The sequence below is a fragment of the Lepus europaeus genome, chromosome 19 (assembly GCF_033115175.1).
Source record: "Lepus europaeus isolate LE1 chromosome 19, mLepTim1.pri, whole genome shotgun sequence".
Classification (NCBI taxonomy): domain Eukaryota; kingdom Metazoa; phylum Chordata; class Mammalia; order Lagomorpha; family Leporidae; genus Lepus; species Lepus europaeus.
The window spans coordinates 44,634,068-44,650,265 of record NC_084845.1 but is presented as its reverse complement, the minus strand read 5'-3'; the positions used below and the strand labels follow the sequence as shown (position 1 = coordinate 44,650,265).

The following is a 16,198-nucleotide window of genomic DNA, read 5'->3' as shown; positions in this document are numbered from 1 at the left end:
AAGGGGCTAGTCTTCTCCAGAAAAGCACACTGCGGCCCTCCCTCCCCACTCCCCCCACCCCAGGTGCACACACCCTCTCCAGGGAGCCTCCCTGCACCCCACTTCCTCCCGGTCCCCCAGGAGGGGCAGCTGGAAAGGGGAGTAGGACCGACTCCGCAGCCCCGCCCCGGCTGTGGTGTGGGTGCCTGGAAGCCACCCGGGCCGTGGGTGGCGCCTGCCCTGCGCTGCCTCTGTACACCAGGCTTGGGTTTCCTGGAAAGAGCCAGAAGCTCCCTCGCGGCCAAGCCCCATGCCAGGCCTGGCAGCTCCCAGAGGCAGGAGATGTGGCAGCGGCCCCCTCCCTGCCACTCTCAAGCTTCAAGGGCTGCAGGAAGGGCCTGGGCAGACGGGGCCAGGCCCCCTCCCCCCAGCAGGGCTGGGACTCCCTTTCCTGTCTCCTTCTCCTTCCCATCCCCCATCTTAGGCAGGCCCTCTCATTGTTTTTCTTTTCCAAGAGCTTCTCCATGTGGAGCCGGGCCAGGAAAATGGGGAGAGGAGGAGTGCGTGCATGCATCTGTGTGCGTGTGTACATCTCTGTGTGTGTATCTGTGTGTGTGCATCTGTGTGTGTGCATCTCTGTGTGTGTGCGTCTGTGTGTGTCCATCTGTGTGTGCGCGTCTGTGTGTGCATCTGTGTGTGTGCATGTGTGTCTCTGTGTGTGCGCATCTCTGTGTGTGTGCATCTCTGTGTGCGTCTGTGTGTGCATCTGTGTGTGTGCATCTGTGTGTGTGCATCTGTGTGGGTGCATCTGTGTGTGTGTGCATCTGTGTGTGTGGGTGCGTCTGTGTGCGTGCGTGCGTCTGTGTGCGTGCGTGCGTCTGTGCATGTGTGCATCTGTGTGTGTGCGTCTCTGTGTGTGTGCATCTGTGTGGGTGCATCTGTGTGTGCGTCTGTGCGTGTGTGTGTCTGTGTGTGTGCGTCTCTGTGTGTATCTGTGTGTGTGCGTGTGTGTGGGCGTGTGTGTGTCTCTGTGTGTGTACATCTGTGTGTGTGCGTCTCTGTGTGTGTGCATCTGTGTGTGTGCATCTGCTTCTCGTAGGCATGAGCATCTGTCTTTGTACCTGTCCGTGCGCTGGCGTTTGCACTCCTCGAGTGTGTCTGTCTACAGATGGGCATCTCTGTGCCTGGTCTCTGGCCTATGTGTCTGGGTCTCTGTGCCACGGGATGGCGTGTTTATAGGCAGGCGTGTCTGTGTGCACACTCCGAGGCATGATGGCCAGACACCCCATTGCCCCCGGCAGAGGGCACCTGGTCTGCCAGAGGTGCCTGGGGTGTCACTGCCGTCCACAGTCCTCGAGCCTGGGTCTGTGTGGCTGTGCCTGGCCATGTGACCGTCCCTGCAGGGGTTAACGGGCTGGGGCCGGACATGTGGGTAATGAAACATCACCAAATACTCAAGTGGCCCCAGCGTGGATAAATCGAAACGCGATTCCAGCCACACCCTCCCTGAACCTGTCTGGAGAGGGCAAGGCGGGGAGCAGCCCCTGAAGCAGGTGAACAGGGCAGCCGCTGATGAAGAAGCACTGGCCCCCCTCACACCAGTTCCATTCCGGGGGAACAGGTCCAGAGAGACGCGGCAGCTCACGTGAGGTTGGTGACAAAGCTGGCATCGTGTGGACAGCCAACAGACAGCTGAGCGGCGCTGGGAGCCGAGAGCCTGGCGGTCATGGCTCAAAGCCGACACTGCTTCAGGCTGTGGCCTGGCCCTACAGTGCCGGGCTGTGCATACAGGTGGCCAGGGAAACCCCATGTGTGTCTGCGAGGGGGAGACGAGGGCCGTGGCGTGTGGTGTCCCAGTGGGCCGAGCAGACAGGGCAGGTGCTGGGGTCAGTGGAGGGCGGCTCCTTTGGGGACTGGAGACTCTTTGGCAGCCTAGAGGGAGTGACTCAGAATTGTCGCTAGAGAGGAGTCCCAGCTATATGGAGTGACAAAGGGCACGGACACTGGCAGAGTCAAGTTCTGGTTTTTAAAAATTCAGTGGCTGGCGTTGGGCCACAGCAGGTAAAGCCACCGCCTGCAGTTCTGGCATCCCATATGGGCGCCAGTTCCAGTCCTGGCTGCTCCACTTTCCATCCAGCTCCCCACTAATGGCCTGGGAAAGCAGCAGAGGATGGCCTACGTGTGTGGGGCCCCTGCACCCACGTGGAAGACCCGGATGAAGCTCCTGGCTCCTGGCTTTGTTCTGGTCCAGCCGTGGTCATTGCGGCTGTCTGGGGAGTGAACCAGCAGATGTGAGAGGGGGCCCAAGCAGGGGCAGCGTGGAAGAGGGGGGCTGGGACCAGGTGGCAGCAGCACCGAAGCCAGGCACCCAGGAAGCTGCTGAGGCACAGCCGGAGGGCAGGGCAACCCTGAGAGCACGGCAGAGACCAGGAAGCTGGAGCGGCCGCGAGACCAGGGCGAGACAGGGCACACCGCATAGCAAGGTGGACAGAGTGGAGACAGCGGGTGCGGACCAGTGTGGCTGGACAGAGGGGACAGGGAGAAGGGAGATGGTGGGCAGGTGCTAGGAGGGGCCGCAGCAGGATGAGGCCCCTGGAGAGGACATTGAACCTAGCCAAGGAGGGCCCCTCTGTCCTCGCCCAGGGACGCGGGACAGGCCGGCTCCCCTCGCTGCTGCTGTTTGGGACATCAGAGCACTGCCTAGAGTGCGGGCACTGGAGGTAGGAAGGGGTGAAGAGGGGACCCGAGGGTTGCCAGGCGGCCAGCTCATGTCCAGGGTTGATGGTCCCATCTGCGGCACAGGGCCAGTGTCGCGGTGCAGTGGGTTGAGCTCTTGCCATGCCAGAGGCCCTGATTGGAGTCCCAGCTTCTCCCCGTCCAGTCCAGTTCCCTGCTGATGGCCTGGGAAGGCAGTGGAGGAGGGCCCAAGTGCTTGAGCCCCTGCACCCGTATGGGAGACCCGGATGGAGTTCTGCCTCCTGGCTTCGGCCTGGCCATCTGGAATGTGAACCAGTGCTGGGATGTGAACCAGTGGACACAAGAGGTCTCTCTCCCCACCCCAGCTCATTCTGCTTTTTTTTTTTTAATTTTTGACAGGCAGAGTGGACAGTGAGAGAGAGAGAGACAGAGAGAAAGGTCTTCCTTTACTGTTGGTTCACCCTCCAATGGCTGCCGTGGCTGGCGTGCTGCGGCCGGCGCACGGTGCTGATCCAAAGCCAGGATCCAGGTGCCTCTCCTGGTCTCCCATGCGGGTGCAGGGCCCAAGCACTTAGGCCATCCTCCACTGCACTCCCGGGCCACAGCAGAGACCTGGACTGGAAGAGGGGCAACCGGGACAGAATCCGGCGCCCCGACCGGGACTAGAACCCGGTGTGCCGGCGCCGCTAGGTGGAGGATTAGCCTAGTGAGCCGTGGCGCCGGCTCGTTCTGCCTTTTAAATAAATCTTTTTTTAAAAAGGAAGGACAGGCCTTAGGCAGGTGTGAAGCCCTGTGGCCCAGGGCTCAGCAGAGGGCCACAATGGAGGGAGAGCATGGCAGGCTGGGGACAGAGGGGGGCATCCGTCTCAGCCACACCCTGTGCTGGGCGTGGAGCCGGAGGTGAGCGCGTAAAATGGGACAGGTGTCTGCTGGGGGTGGGTGGGGGTGTGAGGGGGCGGGATGTCCAGCCCCTGCAGGCCGGCAGGTGAGAGGCCTGGGCTCCAGCACTGGCCGGTGCGTGCAGGCACTGAACAGATCCCCACTGGTGTCTGGATTTGGAGTCACGCGGGCCACAAATGGCGATGATGGCTCCCCTCATCTCAAGTCTAAGAGCGTGAAGGGGATGAACCCACCTAAGGACCGAGCGTGGGCCTTCTGCAGATGTCATTATCGTGGGCAGGACTGAGCCAGGGGCTAGGATCCAGCCCCTGCCCTCCGCACACCCACAGCCTGGGATGCCGATGGGCAGTAGACAGGGATAAGTGGTCTAGCCAAGACTGGCTCTGTAGCGATGCAGGGGCCAATGGGCCTGGCCTGAGGGCGTCCTGGGGGGCTTCTGGGAAGAGGTGGTAACTCACAGGCGTGTTATGGATAAGAGCCACTGCAGGCAAGTGCAGAGAGGGGACTCCCACAGTTGAGGAAGAAATGCAAGCCAGCCAATCAAGGTTTCAAGTCACAGCCCCTGCTACAAGGTAATGGGACGCGTGGAGGCCGGCGAGGCTCCTGCCTGCCAAAGCCCAGCCGCGTGCGGGATCTGCTGGAATGCACCTCACTCCCGCACCCGCGCACGCGGCGCCCGCTGCCGGGCGCCACACCCGCTGCCAGGCGCCACACCCGCTGGTCTGACCATGGCCGCAGCATCACAGTGGTTGTGTTCTCCCGCAGGTCCCAGGAGGCGCCCTCCACACCGTGGCCTGGAGAGCAGCGGGTCGCGGAGGCCATCATGCACAGTGGTGTCACGCCTGCCACGCGCCCCCCGCGCCACCCCTGAGCCCAGCCACACGTTCGAGCCCAGGGCCCGCCCGGCCGCACCATGAGCCATGGGCCGAGCCCCCGGCTGGCCGAGTCCCCGCAGCTGTCCAAGGGCAGCCTCCTGACCATCCTGGGCAGCCCGTCGCCCGAGCGCATGGGGCCGGCCGACTCGCTGCCGCCCACGCCGTCCAGCGGAACGCCGTCGCCGGGGCCGCCGCCCGCGCTGGTCCTGCCGCCGCCTTCCGCGCTGCTGGCCGACGGCGACTGGGAGAGCCGCGAGGAGCTGCGGCTGCGCGAGCTGGAGGAGGCGCGGGCGCGGGCGGCGCAGATGGAGAAGACCATGCGCTGGTGGTCGGACTGCACGGCCAACTGGCGCGAGAAGTGGAGCAAGGTGCGCGCCGAGCGCAACCGCGCGCGCGAGGAGGTGCGCCAGCTGCGCCAGCGCCTCGACGCGCTCACCAAGGAGCTGGCGGGCGCGCGGCGCGAGCGCCACGAGGCGCAGGGCGAGTGCGAGGCGCGCGGCCGCGAGCTGGCGCGCCTGCGGGGAGCCCGGGCGGCCGCCGAGCAGCCACGCGGCGACGGCCCGGAGCCCGAGCGCGAGCATGAGCAAGAGCCGGTGCGAGACGTCGGGTGCGAGAGGCCTCCCAGCAGCCAGGTGCGCGGCGAGGGGCGGGGCGGCGGGGCTGGGAAAGGAGCGGGGAGGGGCCTGGCCCCTGGGAGCTGTCACTCCCTGAGCTGGGGCTGTGTCACCCCCAGAGGTCCCAGCGCGGACCCTCCTAAGTTCTGGTGGGTTCTCCACTCTGGCATCTGAGAAGTTAACAGAACCAAGGAATCATCCCCTTGGGACCGCAGAGGGGTCCCGGGAAGTCTTGGGAGGAGGGGTCTCCAGGGCCCAAGGATCACGGAGGAGGTCCCTGACCCAGGCTTTGGGGAGGGGGCGTCAGGGCAGCTTTCCCGGAAGTGGTCAGTTGAAGCTGAGACAAGGGAGGTGAGTAGGAGTTCTCTATGGAAAGGACCAGAAGGCATTGGGGGTGAAACGACCTGTGCACAAGCCCAGGGCAGAGGGGGCCTGGGGAGTTTGGGGAGGGGCAGTAAGAGCAGCTCCCCGCCCCAGGGGCAGGGCCTAGGCTCAGCTCCAGCTGTGCCCCCAGCCAGGCCAGCGCCTCTGGGAAGCCCTCGGCTGCCCGCTCCTCTCCCCTGCCCAGGCCCCACGGGTACTGGCCATCCTCATTAGTAATTTTAAATATCAGTAATCTGGGTCGGTTCTTGCTATCTGTTCAGAGAAGAATGCTGACTATCAGCTTAAAATAAACCAGGCCACATGGTAAGTTTTTTAAATGTTTATTTAGTGAAAAAAAGGCACAGGAAAGTGAGGGCTTAACTTAGGGGAAAAGTCTAGAAGCACAAGTTGTGTCCAGGCAGAGAGCCACATCGAGCAAGGTGTGCGATTGAGAGCAGCCAGACAGCTTGGTGCAGGCGGAGAGGCGGCCTTAAGGGCTCACGGGACTCCAGGCCTTTTATTCACTTCCAAGGGGAGTGGTTACGAAGTCTGATTGGCAGGTGGGCATACAGGGGGCGTGGTCTTCCGGCTCCCCAGTCTGGTTGATTTAATCCTGTCTGCCTGCCCATGTCACCACAGCGCCATGGGCCTGGGGTGCGCACAGCTGGCTCCCGGGGTCCGGAAACAGTGCTCACTGCCCCTGTTGGGACCTGGTGGCACCGTCCCTGCAGTCTGAGTGTGACTGCGGCCCAGCCCCCCCAGTGCTCTGTGGCCCACCCGAGTCCTTTCCCTGCCCGCTTCCCATTTGTGAAATGGGGAATAAAACTGTCCTCTCCCCGGACAGTCTGCTGTACAGTAGAGTCTTCGTCCTCAGGGAGTCCTTGGGGCCCCGTCCCAGTCCACACAGTGAAACCGAGGGATGCAGAGAGAGGGACTGGCCCACACTCGTGGGAGAAGCCACGCTGGAACTGGAGCCGTGGCCCTCAAGGGGTTGTGACCAAGACATGCCCAGGGACGGGCTGCAGAGGCATGGCGGGAGGCTGAGCCCTGGGCCGCTGCCCTTCCCGCGTCCTGTCTGGGAGCTGGTTCTACTCCCAGGTGCACCCACTGTGTGGCTGTGACCATGTCACCGCTCGCCCCGTGCCTTGGAAACTGGGATCTCAGGAGTGAGACTTCCTTCTGAGAGAATCTAACCTTCAGCCACTGTAGGAATCCCAGCTCCAGCATCCATTCCCACCAGTGCTTGCATACCTCCAGTGACAGGGAGCTCACCATCGTGCCTGGGGAAGCTCCAGGATCCGGCTGACCTCAGTGGCTGGCTCTGTACAGTCCCAGGAAATGAGGGGGAGGCTGGGAGAAGGGCCTGTCCCTCCGTCTTCGGAGATGGACAGAAACGGAGACCTGGTGGCCTTGTCCTGGGTGACCCAGCCAGCTCATCTCGGCCCCGGGCCCTGCGCCCTCCGGCCCAGCCCCCGACTTGGTCCCTGCAGGAGCTGGAGCTGATGGAGAGCCTCCTGCAGAGCAGACCGGAGGAGCCTGAGGGCTGCTGGGGGGCGCGCAGCCTGGGGCCCGGGGGTCCCCGGAGCAGCTCGGGCCGCCAGGAGCGCAGCCGGCTGCCCTGGGAGGACACGGTCTCCACCGAGGACGATGCCTCCAAGCTGACCGCCCTGAGGCTGCGGCTGGATGAGTCCCAGAAGGTGCTGCTCAAGGAGCGAGAGTGAGTCTTGGGGGGCTGGGGGTCAGAGGCCAAGGGGGTGGGGCGGTGGCGGGGCCCTGAGTCAAGGAGAAAAGTCAGTGTCACACAGCGTGCGACTTGGGAAGGAAACAGGCTTACGTCTTGAAACTTGAGAACAGAAGTTCTCTACCCGAGGATCCCATGACAGTTTGTGTCTGTTCACGCAAATAATACGTGTGGTGCACCTGCTCCAGGCCGCGGCCCTATGCACAGCCCTGGGAACAGAGCCACAAAGACGCCAAAACTCTGCCTTTGTGGAGCTCCCGTGCTGGTGGGGCAGATGCCATAAGCAGGGAGGGGGCAGGGACATCCGGGGGAGGCTGCCGGGGCTTTGGGCTGGGAAGTGTTGCGGTCAATGGTGCCCCCAGAGATGGCGCACGGAGTTGGTGAGAGGTCACTGAGAGCTGTGACGGGTCCGGGTGGACGGGGAGATAGGAGGGCGGGCCCCGGGGACCAGCCAAGTTCAGTCTCTTAGAGGCAGGGGGAGGGGTGGAGGGGACAGGGCGGCAGCCAGCGCTGGGGAACAAGAGAAGCTTGCACTGAGCTGTTGGACCATGCACTTGGACCATGGAGGTCACCCGTGACCTTGATGGGGGCAACTTAGCGGGCACAGGCCTGTTAATAAGGAGCATTTGGTAGCTTTATTGTCTAGAAATTAGATGCATGCATAGCATAGCCTATTTATAAATGCTCTGAAAAAGCACAATGCCTTTATGAAGATGAAGGCAGAGGTGAGGGTGTTGCAAAGCTGCTCACAGATCCCCCAGCAGCGGGGCCGGGGTCAGGGAGGGGAGGGGGCGCAGCTCCGAGGTGGAGCCAGCCCTGCCCACACCTCGTCTTGGCCTTGTGGCCTCCAACCTGCGGCAGAGCACACCCCAGCTCTGCAAGGCACAGAAGCAAGCGAAAACCAACCAGTGCACAGACGGAACTGGGAAGTAGTCCATGGAAACCCTGTGTACTGGGATGTGGGGGAGTCTGGGCACGGCTCCTGTAGGAGAAATAACGCAGCGGTCAGAGTCTAGACTCCATTGGAGTGGCCGTGGTGGTGATCCGAGCAGCGGACGCACCCAGAGCACGCACCCCGAGTTAAGGCCCCTCCCGGGACAGCCCAGGGCGGCCGGCACAGGTGTGTGGGGCTGGCGGCTGGAACGCACAGGTGCTGTTGCTGTGGTGATGGGACTTCCCGGGCGTGCTGAGCAGCCTTTGGTCCTGCTCTGAGCGAAGGCAAGTGCACTCCTGGGGAGGGCGGGGGCTGTGCGCAAGGAACACCGGAGGGTCTCAGCTCAGGTCATTCTGCCTCCAGCAGTGTCCAGGGTGACAGATACTTCCTGGCTGGGTGGGGTCTCCCAGCCGTCATGGGGGTCAGGCCCCGCTGGCCCCACCCACTCAAGGACCCCCAGTCTGGGATCACCGAGAATGCCCCGCCTCTAAGGGCCCCCGTCTGGATGCGCAGTGTGGGGCCAGGAGGCCCGGCGTGCTGAAGCCGAGCCACGGCTGCCAGGGCCAGGTGCCTGCTTGGTCCCGGTGCAGATGCAGAGTGGGGGGTTGGGACCCCGCACAGTGATGATGGCGGGGGGCGGGCTGTCCCTCCCAGAGTCCTTGGGTGGCATCCTGTGGCTTTTCTGATGGCAGAAATGCATGGCTGCACCGGACTGCACCAGGAGCCGCAGATGGGAGAGCAGGCAGGGACAGGGATACACTGGCCTTGACACATGAGCTTGGGCCCAGAGGGAGGGCAGCAGGTGCACAGGGTGCCCAGTGCCCCGGAGACCCGGTCGCCTCCCCACACTGGCACCTGCACTCAGTGGGGGCGAGTGTGGGCTGCGTCCCCAGGTGAAATGCAAAGAGAGGTGCCTGCCACAGTGGGAGGGCCAGAGCCTGGGCGCAGGCAGGAACTGTGGGCGTGGGCTCCGCAGGGGCCGAGTGCGCAGGCACAGCAGGGTCGCCCTCAGTGGGGACTGAGCAGAGGGCTCACGCGTGGCCGTCCCTCCCTGTCCTCTCCCCAGGGACAAACTGGCCCTGAGCAGAAACATCGAGAAGCTGGAGGGGGAGCTGAGCCAGTGGAAGATCAAGTACGAGGAGCTAAACAAGACCAAGCAGGAGATGCTCAAGCAGGTGAGTCCTGGAGACCGCGGGAGGCTTCCTGGAGGTGGCAGCAGTGATGGGAGAGAGAAGGAAATTCATATATTCATTCAGTCAACGGTTGTTCTCCCTCCTTGTGGAGGCTAAGGGGGCGGGTGGAGGGGATGCACCAGTAGCCAGGTGCGTACATTCTTGATTCGTGAAGGAGCCAAAGCTGGGTAAAAGGGATGGGGTGGGGGCTCAGGGAAGGGCTCTGGGACGGTGACGTTTGAGGCATGATCTAAAGGGGTGAGGAGGCATTCTGGAAGAGATAGAAGGCACGTGTTCCTGGCAGAAGGCACAGCATGTGCAAAGGTCCTGAGGCAGGAACAAGCCTTGGGAGTGTGGGGCACAGAGGCAGCCAGAGCAGCTGGAGAGTAATGAGAGGTGAGACAGCAAGGGGCCCTTGCAGGTCAGAGTGAAGGGGAGGAGCCTGGACGTCACACTGGGTGCCTAGACGGTGCCCGCGGTCTCCGAAGCCTTGTGGCATCCAGGACCCTGGGGCCTCGCGTCCCCTTCTGCAGACACTGGGTCTACCGCTGCCGTAAGGGGGCCTGGGTCAGGCTGGGCTGGGACCTCGGCCTCCTGTGCAAACTTCCCATGGCCACCAGGGGGCGCAGCCACCCAGGCAGAACCAGGCTGGGCTGGCGGGGTTTCCTGGAGGTGAGAGGACCCAGGCCAGCTTGAAGACTGTGCCAGGCAGCTCTTACCCGAAAACCCTAAAGTGCGGGTCCCCAGGCCCCTCTGCACCCTCTTCGGGGCTTAGGGCGAGGCCTTGCGGTCACTCGGGAAGCGTGCCCGCTGCAGGAGAGGGGCTGACGCGCCGCCGGGAAGCTCAGAGCCACGTGAGAGCCCCTGCGAGCGGCGCCCTGCCTGCACCATGGTGTGCTGAGGACGCTCCGCCCCCGCCCAGCTGCGCGTCGAGGTGTCCTGCAGGCCTCCACGCGGGCCCCCAGCTTCCCCTGTGAGCACCGTCAGCTCCGGCTGCTCTGCCTCTGGCCCAGCGTCCTGCTGAGGCACGCCCTGGGCGGCAGCGGTGACGGCTGCAGGACCTAGGTCTCTGCGGGACACCTCCATGGGAGGCCTGGATTGAATTCCAGGCTCCTGGCTTCACCCTGGCCCAGTCCTGGCTCTTGTGAGCTTCTGGGGAGTGAACCAGCACATGAAAGATCTCTCCCTCACCCTCTGTCTCTTTGCCTTTCTAATAAAGTCAAAATAGATCAAAGAAAATTTATTTTAAAAAATAAGGAGGAGGCTGGCCCTGTGGCATAGTGGGTAAAGCTGCCTCCTGCAGCATCCCATATGGGCGCCGGTTCAAGTCCCGGCTGCTCCACTTCCCATCCAGCTCTCTGCTATGGCCTGGGAAAGCAGCGGAAGATGCCCCAAGCCCTTGGGTCCCTGCACCCATGTGGGAGACCCGGAAGAAGCTCCTGGCTCCTGGCTTCGGATAAGCCTAGCTTTGGCCAATGTGGCCATTTGGAGAGTGAACCAGCAGATGGAAGACCTCTCTCTCTCTCTGCCTCTGCCCCTCTGTAACTCTGCTTTTCAAATAAATAAATAAATCTTAAAAAATAAAATAAATAACTAAGGAGCCCACTGTGCCTGGAAGAGTGAGCTGAGGAGGGGAGCAGGAGGTTCAAGGGCAGCGGGCAGGGATGCGCCCGGGCCCCCAGAGCAGCGCTGGCCTCCGTCCTGGCGCAGCTGGCTGGGAACCATCGGAGGGGCTTTGGGTGGGGGCGGGATGAAGTTCAACTCTTTGACAAGCTCGCTCTGGGCTGCTGCTGTGGGTGACCGCGGCCCAGGTGTGTCCCTGCCGCCCAGGCGCCCTGCTGGGCGCTGCCGTGTAACCAGGCGGGGGCGCCCTTGCAGCTCAGCATCCTCAAGGAGACGCACCAGGACGAGCTGGGCCGCATGTCCGAAGACCTGGAGGACGAGCTGGGAGCCCGCTCCAGCATGGACAGGAAGATGGCCGAGCTGCGGGGCGAGGTGAGGTGGCCGGGACGGGGCGGGGGCTCCAGGCCACCTGCCCCCAGCAGCTAGACCCCAGGCTGTGCTCTGAGGGGGGCTGGGCGCGTCCCCTGCCCCGATCCCAGGAGCCCCCGCACGTCCTGCACACGTGCGCCAAGCCCAGGGTAATTATAGCCATGCAGCTGGACTGCTTCCGGAAGCCAGGAATAGCCCGAGGCAGGGGTGGGGGCGTCCGGCCCTGGCCCCTGTGCACCCCGTCCCCCGGGGACCCTCACTCTGTCCTGCCCCGTTCCAGATGGAGCGGCTGCAGGCTGAAAACGCGGCCGAGTGGGGCCGCCGGGAGCGGCTGGAGACCGACCGGCTGGGCCTGGAGCGGGAGAACAAGAAGCTGCGGGCCCAGGTCGGCGACCTGGAGGAGGCGCTGGCGCGGCGGCGGCGGCAGACGGCCAGCGCCCTGGACTGCGACCTGCGGGCCAGCCAGGCCGCACTGTTCGAGAAGAACAAGGTAGGGGACCCGGAGCGCCAGCTCTGTGCCCAGCCTGGCGATGGCCTCCGGAGCTGCATTCATTGTGCACCCGCTGTGTGCTAGACCAGGTGGTAATTGTAGCGGCACCTACTGTGTGCCCAGGCCTGTTTTAGGGGCTGGAGACACAGCAGTGGACAGATATGGAGCTGACGGCCCAAGGGGTGCCACCGTGGCTCCCTCTGTTACATGGTGCCAGCGATCACATGGCTCCACCATTGGGCCAGGCACAGGGGACACCAGGGGATCCGGCTGAGGCCCAGGATCCTGGAAAGGCTTTGGAGAGGCAGAGGCATTTGAGCGGAGGTCTCCAGGAAAAGCTGACAGTAGCCGGGGGGTGAGCAGATGTGGGAGGAGGGGGGTGCAGCGGACCAGGGAATAGCATGAGCAAATGTCCTGTGGTCAGAGCTGCATGAAGTTCTGGAGGAACGAGGCGACCAGAGTGGCTGGAGGCGGGTGGGTGAAGGACACAGGGTGGCTGAGGCAGGGGCTACAGCCGCCTTACGGAGCGTAAAGCAGGAGGTGCGTGGGCGCGGGAGGCATGCCCAGCGCTCGCCAGCTGCCGCGGGAAGCAGCTCCAGCAGGCAGGCTGCTGGGGACTGCTGCTGCCCCCAGGGGAGCATGAGGTGCTGGACACCTGGACTAGGCTGGGGTGGGTGGAGATGGACCAAAGAGGCCGGATGCTTGAGCTCTTTAGGCCATGCCTACCCCCATTTTACAGATGGGAACACTGAGACCCAGAGGCCCCACAGAGCTTGGAGATTGGCATCTCCTCTACTGGCTGCTCATTCCCTTCCCAGCCAGCCCAGTCTGCTCCCTTTTCCTCCCATATCCACTGCCCAGCTTAACTCACCCCCACACCCAGGGCTTTAAACGCCGCCCGTGCACCACCAAAGACTCCAGCCCTGCAGAGGTCCTGACCCTGTCCCAGCAGCCTACGGGACGCACCGTGGCATAGCCAGTTGGCACCCGTTCCGCCGGGGCAGCCTACCCCCTCGCTGCCCAGCCGCCTCCCCAAGTGGCGCCTGTGACCGCCGGCGGCTCAGCCACACCTCTCGCTGCCCTTGCCGATGGCAGGCAGGGGGCCGGGGGTGGGGGAGAGACGCCCCTGAGCCCCACCCCGCCGTGCCCCCCCGCAGGAGCTGGCCGACCTCAAACACGTTCACGGCAAGCTGAAGAAGCAGATGCAGGAGAAGGCGGCCGAGCTGGCGCACGCCAACCGGCGCGTGGAGCAGCACGAGGCCGAGGTGAAGAAGCTGCGGCTGCGGGTGGAGGAGCTCAAGAAGGAGCTGGCGCAGGCGGAGGACGAGGTGCGGCCGGGGCCGAGGGGGCCGCTCCAAGCTGGGCCCCCGCGCCTGGCAGGAGCTTGGGTGTAGTGGGCCGCAGGTGCACAGCAGGAAAGGTGTGGGGGCCAGGGGGAGAAGCAGGCAAGCAGGTGGACGGTGGGCGGGGGATGGACGGAGGTGTGCAGAGGCAGCCTTCAAGGATTGGGGGCCGGGGGTGGGGAGGGGCAGGGCGAGTGTATATGCACATGGCTGGCTGGACGGGCGGACGGGGGCACACCGGCTGGGTGATGGAGAGGAAGGAGGCATGGGCCATGGGAGGCTGGTGGGAGACAGGTGTGTTGGGCAGGGCGGGTGGTGGCTGATTGTGTTGATAAATGGCGACGCAGGTGCACAGATGGGTGGGGAGAGGGTGGCTGTTTCTCGATGGCTGGATCTGTGGTTTAGGGCGTCAGAGGGTAGGTCAATGGGGTGGGGGGGCAGCAGAGATGGGGAAGAACAGGAAAGATGCTTCCTGGAGGAGGTGGGCCTCGGGCTAGCCCACAGGGAGCACATCCCCAGAAATGGGGAGGGCCTGGGCGCTGGCAGGCCGGGCTGCCCCTGGCCAAGGCACACTCACGCTCTTGCCCCTCCCCCCCACAGCTGGATGAGGCCCACAACCAGGCGCGGAAGCTGCAGCGGTCGCTGGACGAGCAGACAGAGCAGAGCGAGAACCTGCAAGTACAGCTGGAGCACCTGCAGTCCAGGTGGGCGGGGCTGAGCCCCAGAGCCAGCACAGGGACCTCTGCCCGTCCCCTGCCAGGATCCGCCCCTCTGGCAGGCAGGAAACCAGGGGTGGGGGTGCAGGAAGACAGGCGGGGTTGGGGGGGGACCTGGAATTGTCTCCTTCAGCCTGCGGCTTGAGGACAGGAAGGGCTGCCCAGGAGGTCAGGCCCAAGGGGTGGGACAGCGGGCCTGGGGAGTCACTGATGAGAACAAGGGGCCTCCAGGGTCATGGGGCTAGAGTGACCCCAGGACGGCAGGGCCCCAAAGGGTTGGAGGGTGGCGCCCACCCAGTTGCCTCCCGGCTCATCAGCCCGGGCCACCCTGCCTCCCGCCCTGCCCTCCATCCCTGTCCCAGCACTCTGTGGACCCCAACCCTCTCCCTGCGCCCGCCCCAGAGCCGGGGGATGGCCCAGAACTGGAGTACGCCCCTCCCTGGGCAGCGGGCCCTGGCCGAGCGTGCCCCTGCCCTTCTCTACCGCGCTGCCTGGCTCCGCTTAGCGGCTGTGGGGTCCCCAGCCCCTGCCCCGCCTCTCCTGTCAGTTTCCTCAGCTCTGAGACGGGAATGATCGCGGCTGAAGCGCACTTCGAGAAGCTCATGGCGCATGCGCGGTGCTCCTGGGGAGGGGGCTTAGCTGTGGGTTACTCTCGGGGGCTACAAATGGGGAAACAAAGGCCCAGGCCAGCGCACCACCCCCTGTCGCCGGCCTTCTTCATCCTTGTCCACTGAGCACTGGTCACTGACTCCGCGGCAGTGCGTGGGCTCTGGGGCCACGCCCCCCGGCCGTGACGCGGCCCGCGGAGCCTCAGCCTGCCCACCTGCCTGCGACGGTGCCCAGAGCGCCAGGCCCGGGCCAGGTCGGGTTTGAGGTCTGTCTGTGCCCACTCGGGCTGCTGAACCGCACTCAGCAGAGCCGTGAACTCCCGGACTGGGCAGGCGGGCTGGGGGCTCTGCTCAGCCCAGCAGGCCCGCTGCCTCGGTTTGCGCTGTCCTGTCCTGGGGACAGCTCACTAAATCACCAGCCAGTAATACAGGCCGGCCAGGCCCCTCCCTGCCTGTGAATAATTCATGCCTTCCAGTAAGGTGCAGCCCGCGGCCACGTTCCTCCATCAGCTCCTCTCCCAGGCCAGGTTTGCCATGGAAATTGCAGCTTCAGGACCTGTAACCCCGGGGGCGAACTAGGGCTGGGTCTGGCCTTGAGCAGAGGGGGCGCAGACACCCCCCTGCAGCCCCCTTCGCCTCTCAGCCCCCGCCACTCCCACTCCCAAGCCCGGCCTCCCTCCCTGGTGTCTGCGTAATCTGGGGCAAGTCGCTTGGCATCTCTGGGCCCAGTCTCCTTGTCTGTAGGCTGGGGGGTGATAACAGCTGCATGGGCAGCGGGAGAACGGACATAAAAGGTGTGCGGGGCGCCAGCACCGCGGGGCCACGCTCCCGCCCTGACCCCTGCCCCTCCACCCACCTCCCCGCTCCCGCAGGCTCCGCAGGCAACAGCAGAACGCCCCGCTCTTCGGGAAGATGCGCAGTGCTCGCTTCGGCGCCGAGGAGGCCGGCGATGGAGCCAGCGACCTGGACGAGGACGAGGACCTGCAGATCCAGGTGGCCTAGGGTGGCACTGGCCCGAAGCCACGGGCCCCTGGTGGCCCCGGCCCAGCGGCCACTCAGACTGATGGGGCTGGTCCTGGGACCGGCCCCCTGCGACCCCGCTCTCCCCCACAAGGGCAGCCACCGTGCCCCCCGCTGCCGCCAGGTTTTCAGGTGCACAACCTGTACAGTACCCTGTGTGTGTGCCAGGGCTCCTGGAGCCTGTTCGCCTTTAGAACCACAGGGGCGGTCAAGGCCCAGTGTGGGCCACCTTACCTCTCCCCATCCGGGATCCACGCAGGGCGGGGCTGGTCGAGGGAGGGCTGCCCTCGCCCCCGTGGGATGGGCCCAGTCTTCTGTAATAAATCGAATTCGAGTTCTCAGGGCAGAGTCTTCACAGTGGAGATGCAGGGAGGAGGCTGGAGTGGGGGCAGCATCGGCCTGCACTTCGCACCGAACTAGGAGTCTGGCCCGTGCAGTGAGTGAATGAGTGAGTGAGTGTGGGGAAGGATGAATGCATGGACATCCACGGCCGAGGGCTGGGATCTGGTTGCTGTGAGGGGAAGGAGGTGCAGGTCCCACCGGGAGAAGAGGGGACTTCATGCCCAGCGCCTGATGGGTTCTCTCCTCTGCCCCTCCCTGGCTGTGCAACCTCAGGGCAGTGACCTGCCCTCTCTGAACATCTGTTTCACCACCATCACATTAAGCTGTCTCCTGGAGATTCTGTTGTGTTAACCCAGGGCTCAGCGTCGGTCCCCGTTCAGATACCTGCGCGGGAGGGGTTTCCAGCTCCAAG

At 64.3% G+C, this 16,198-nt stretch overlaps 1 protein-coding gene across 1 annotated transcript in view; it reads left to right on the top strand.

Annotated features, from left to right (window-relative positions):
- Nucleotides 1-16,198, top strand: part of CCDC102A (coiled-coil domain containing 102A) — a 19,087-nt gene extending 2,889 nt beyond the window's left edge. Inside the window, exons 2-9 of the mRNA XM_062177116.1 lie at nt 4,342-5,083; nt 6,919-7,145; nt 9,170-9,278; nt 11,154-11,270; nt 11,548-11,757; nt 12,915-13,085; nt 13,701-13,804; nt 15,297-16,198. Coding sequence (XP_062033100.1) covers nt 4,490-5,083; nt 6,919-7,145; nt 9,170-9,278; nt 11,154-11,270; nt 11,548-11,757; nt 12,915-13,085; nt 13,701-13,804; nt 15,297-15,426 — 1,662 coding nt within the window. The 5' untranslated portion in view covers nt 4,342-4,489 and the 3' untranslated portion in view covers nt 15,427-16,198. The remainder of the gene's footprint in view (nt 1-4,341; nt 5,084-6,918; nt 7,146-9,169; nt 9,279-11,153; nt 11,271-11,547; nt 11,758-12,914; nt 13,086-13,700; nt 13,805-15,296) is intronic.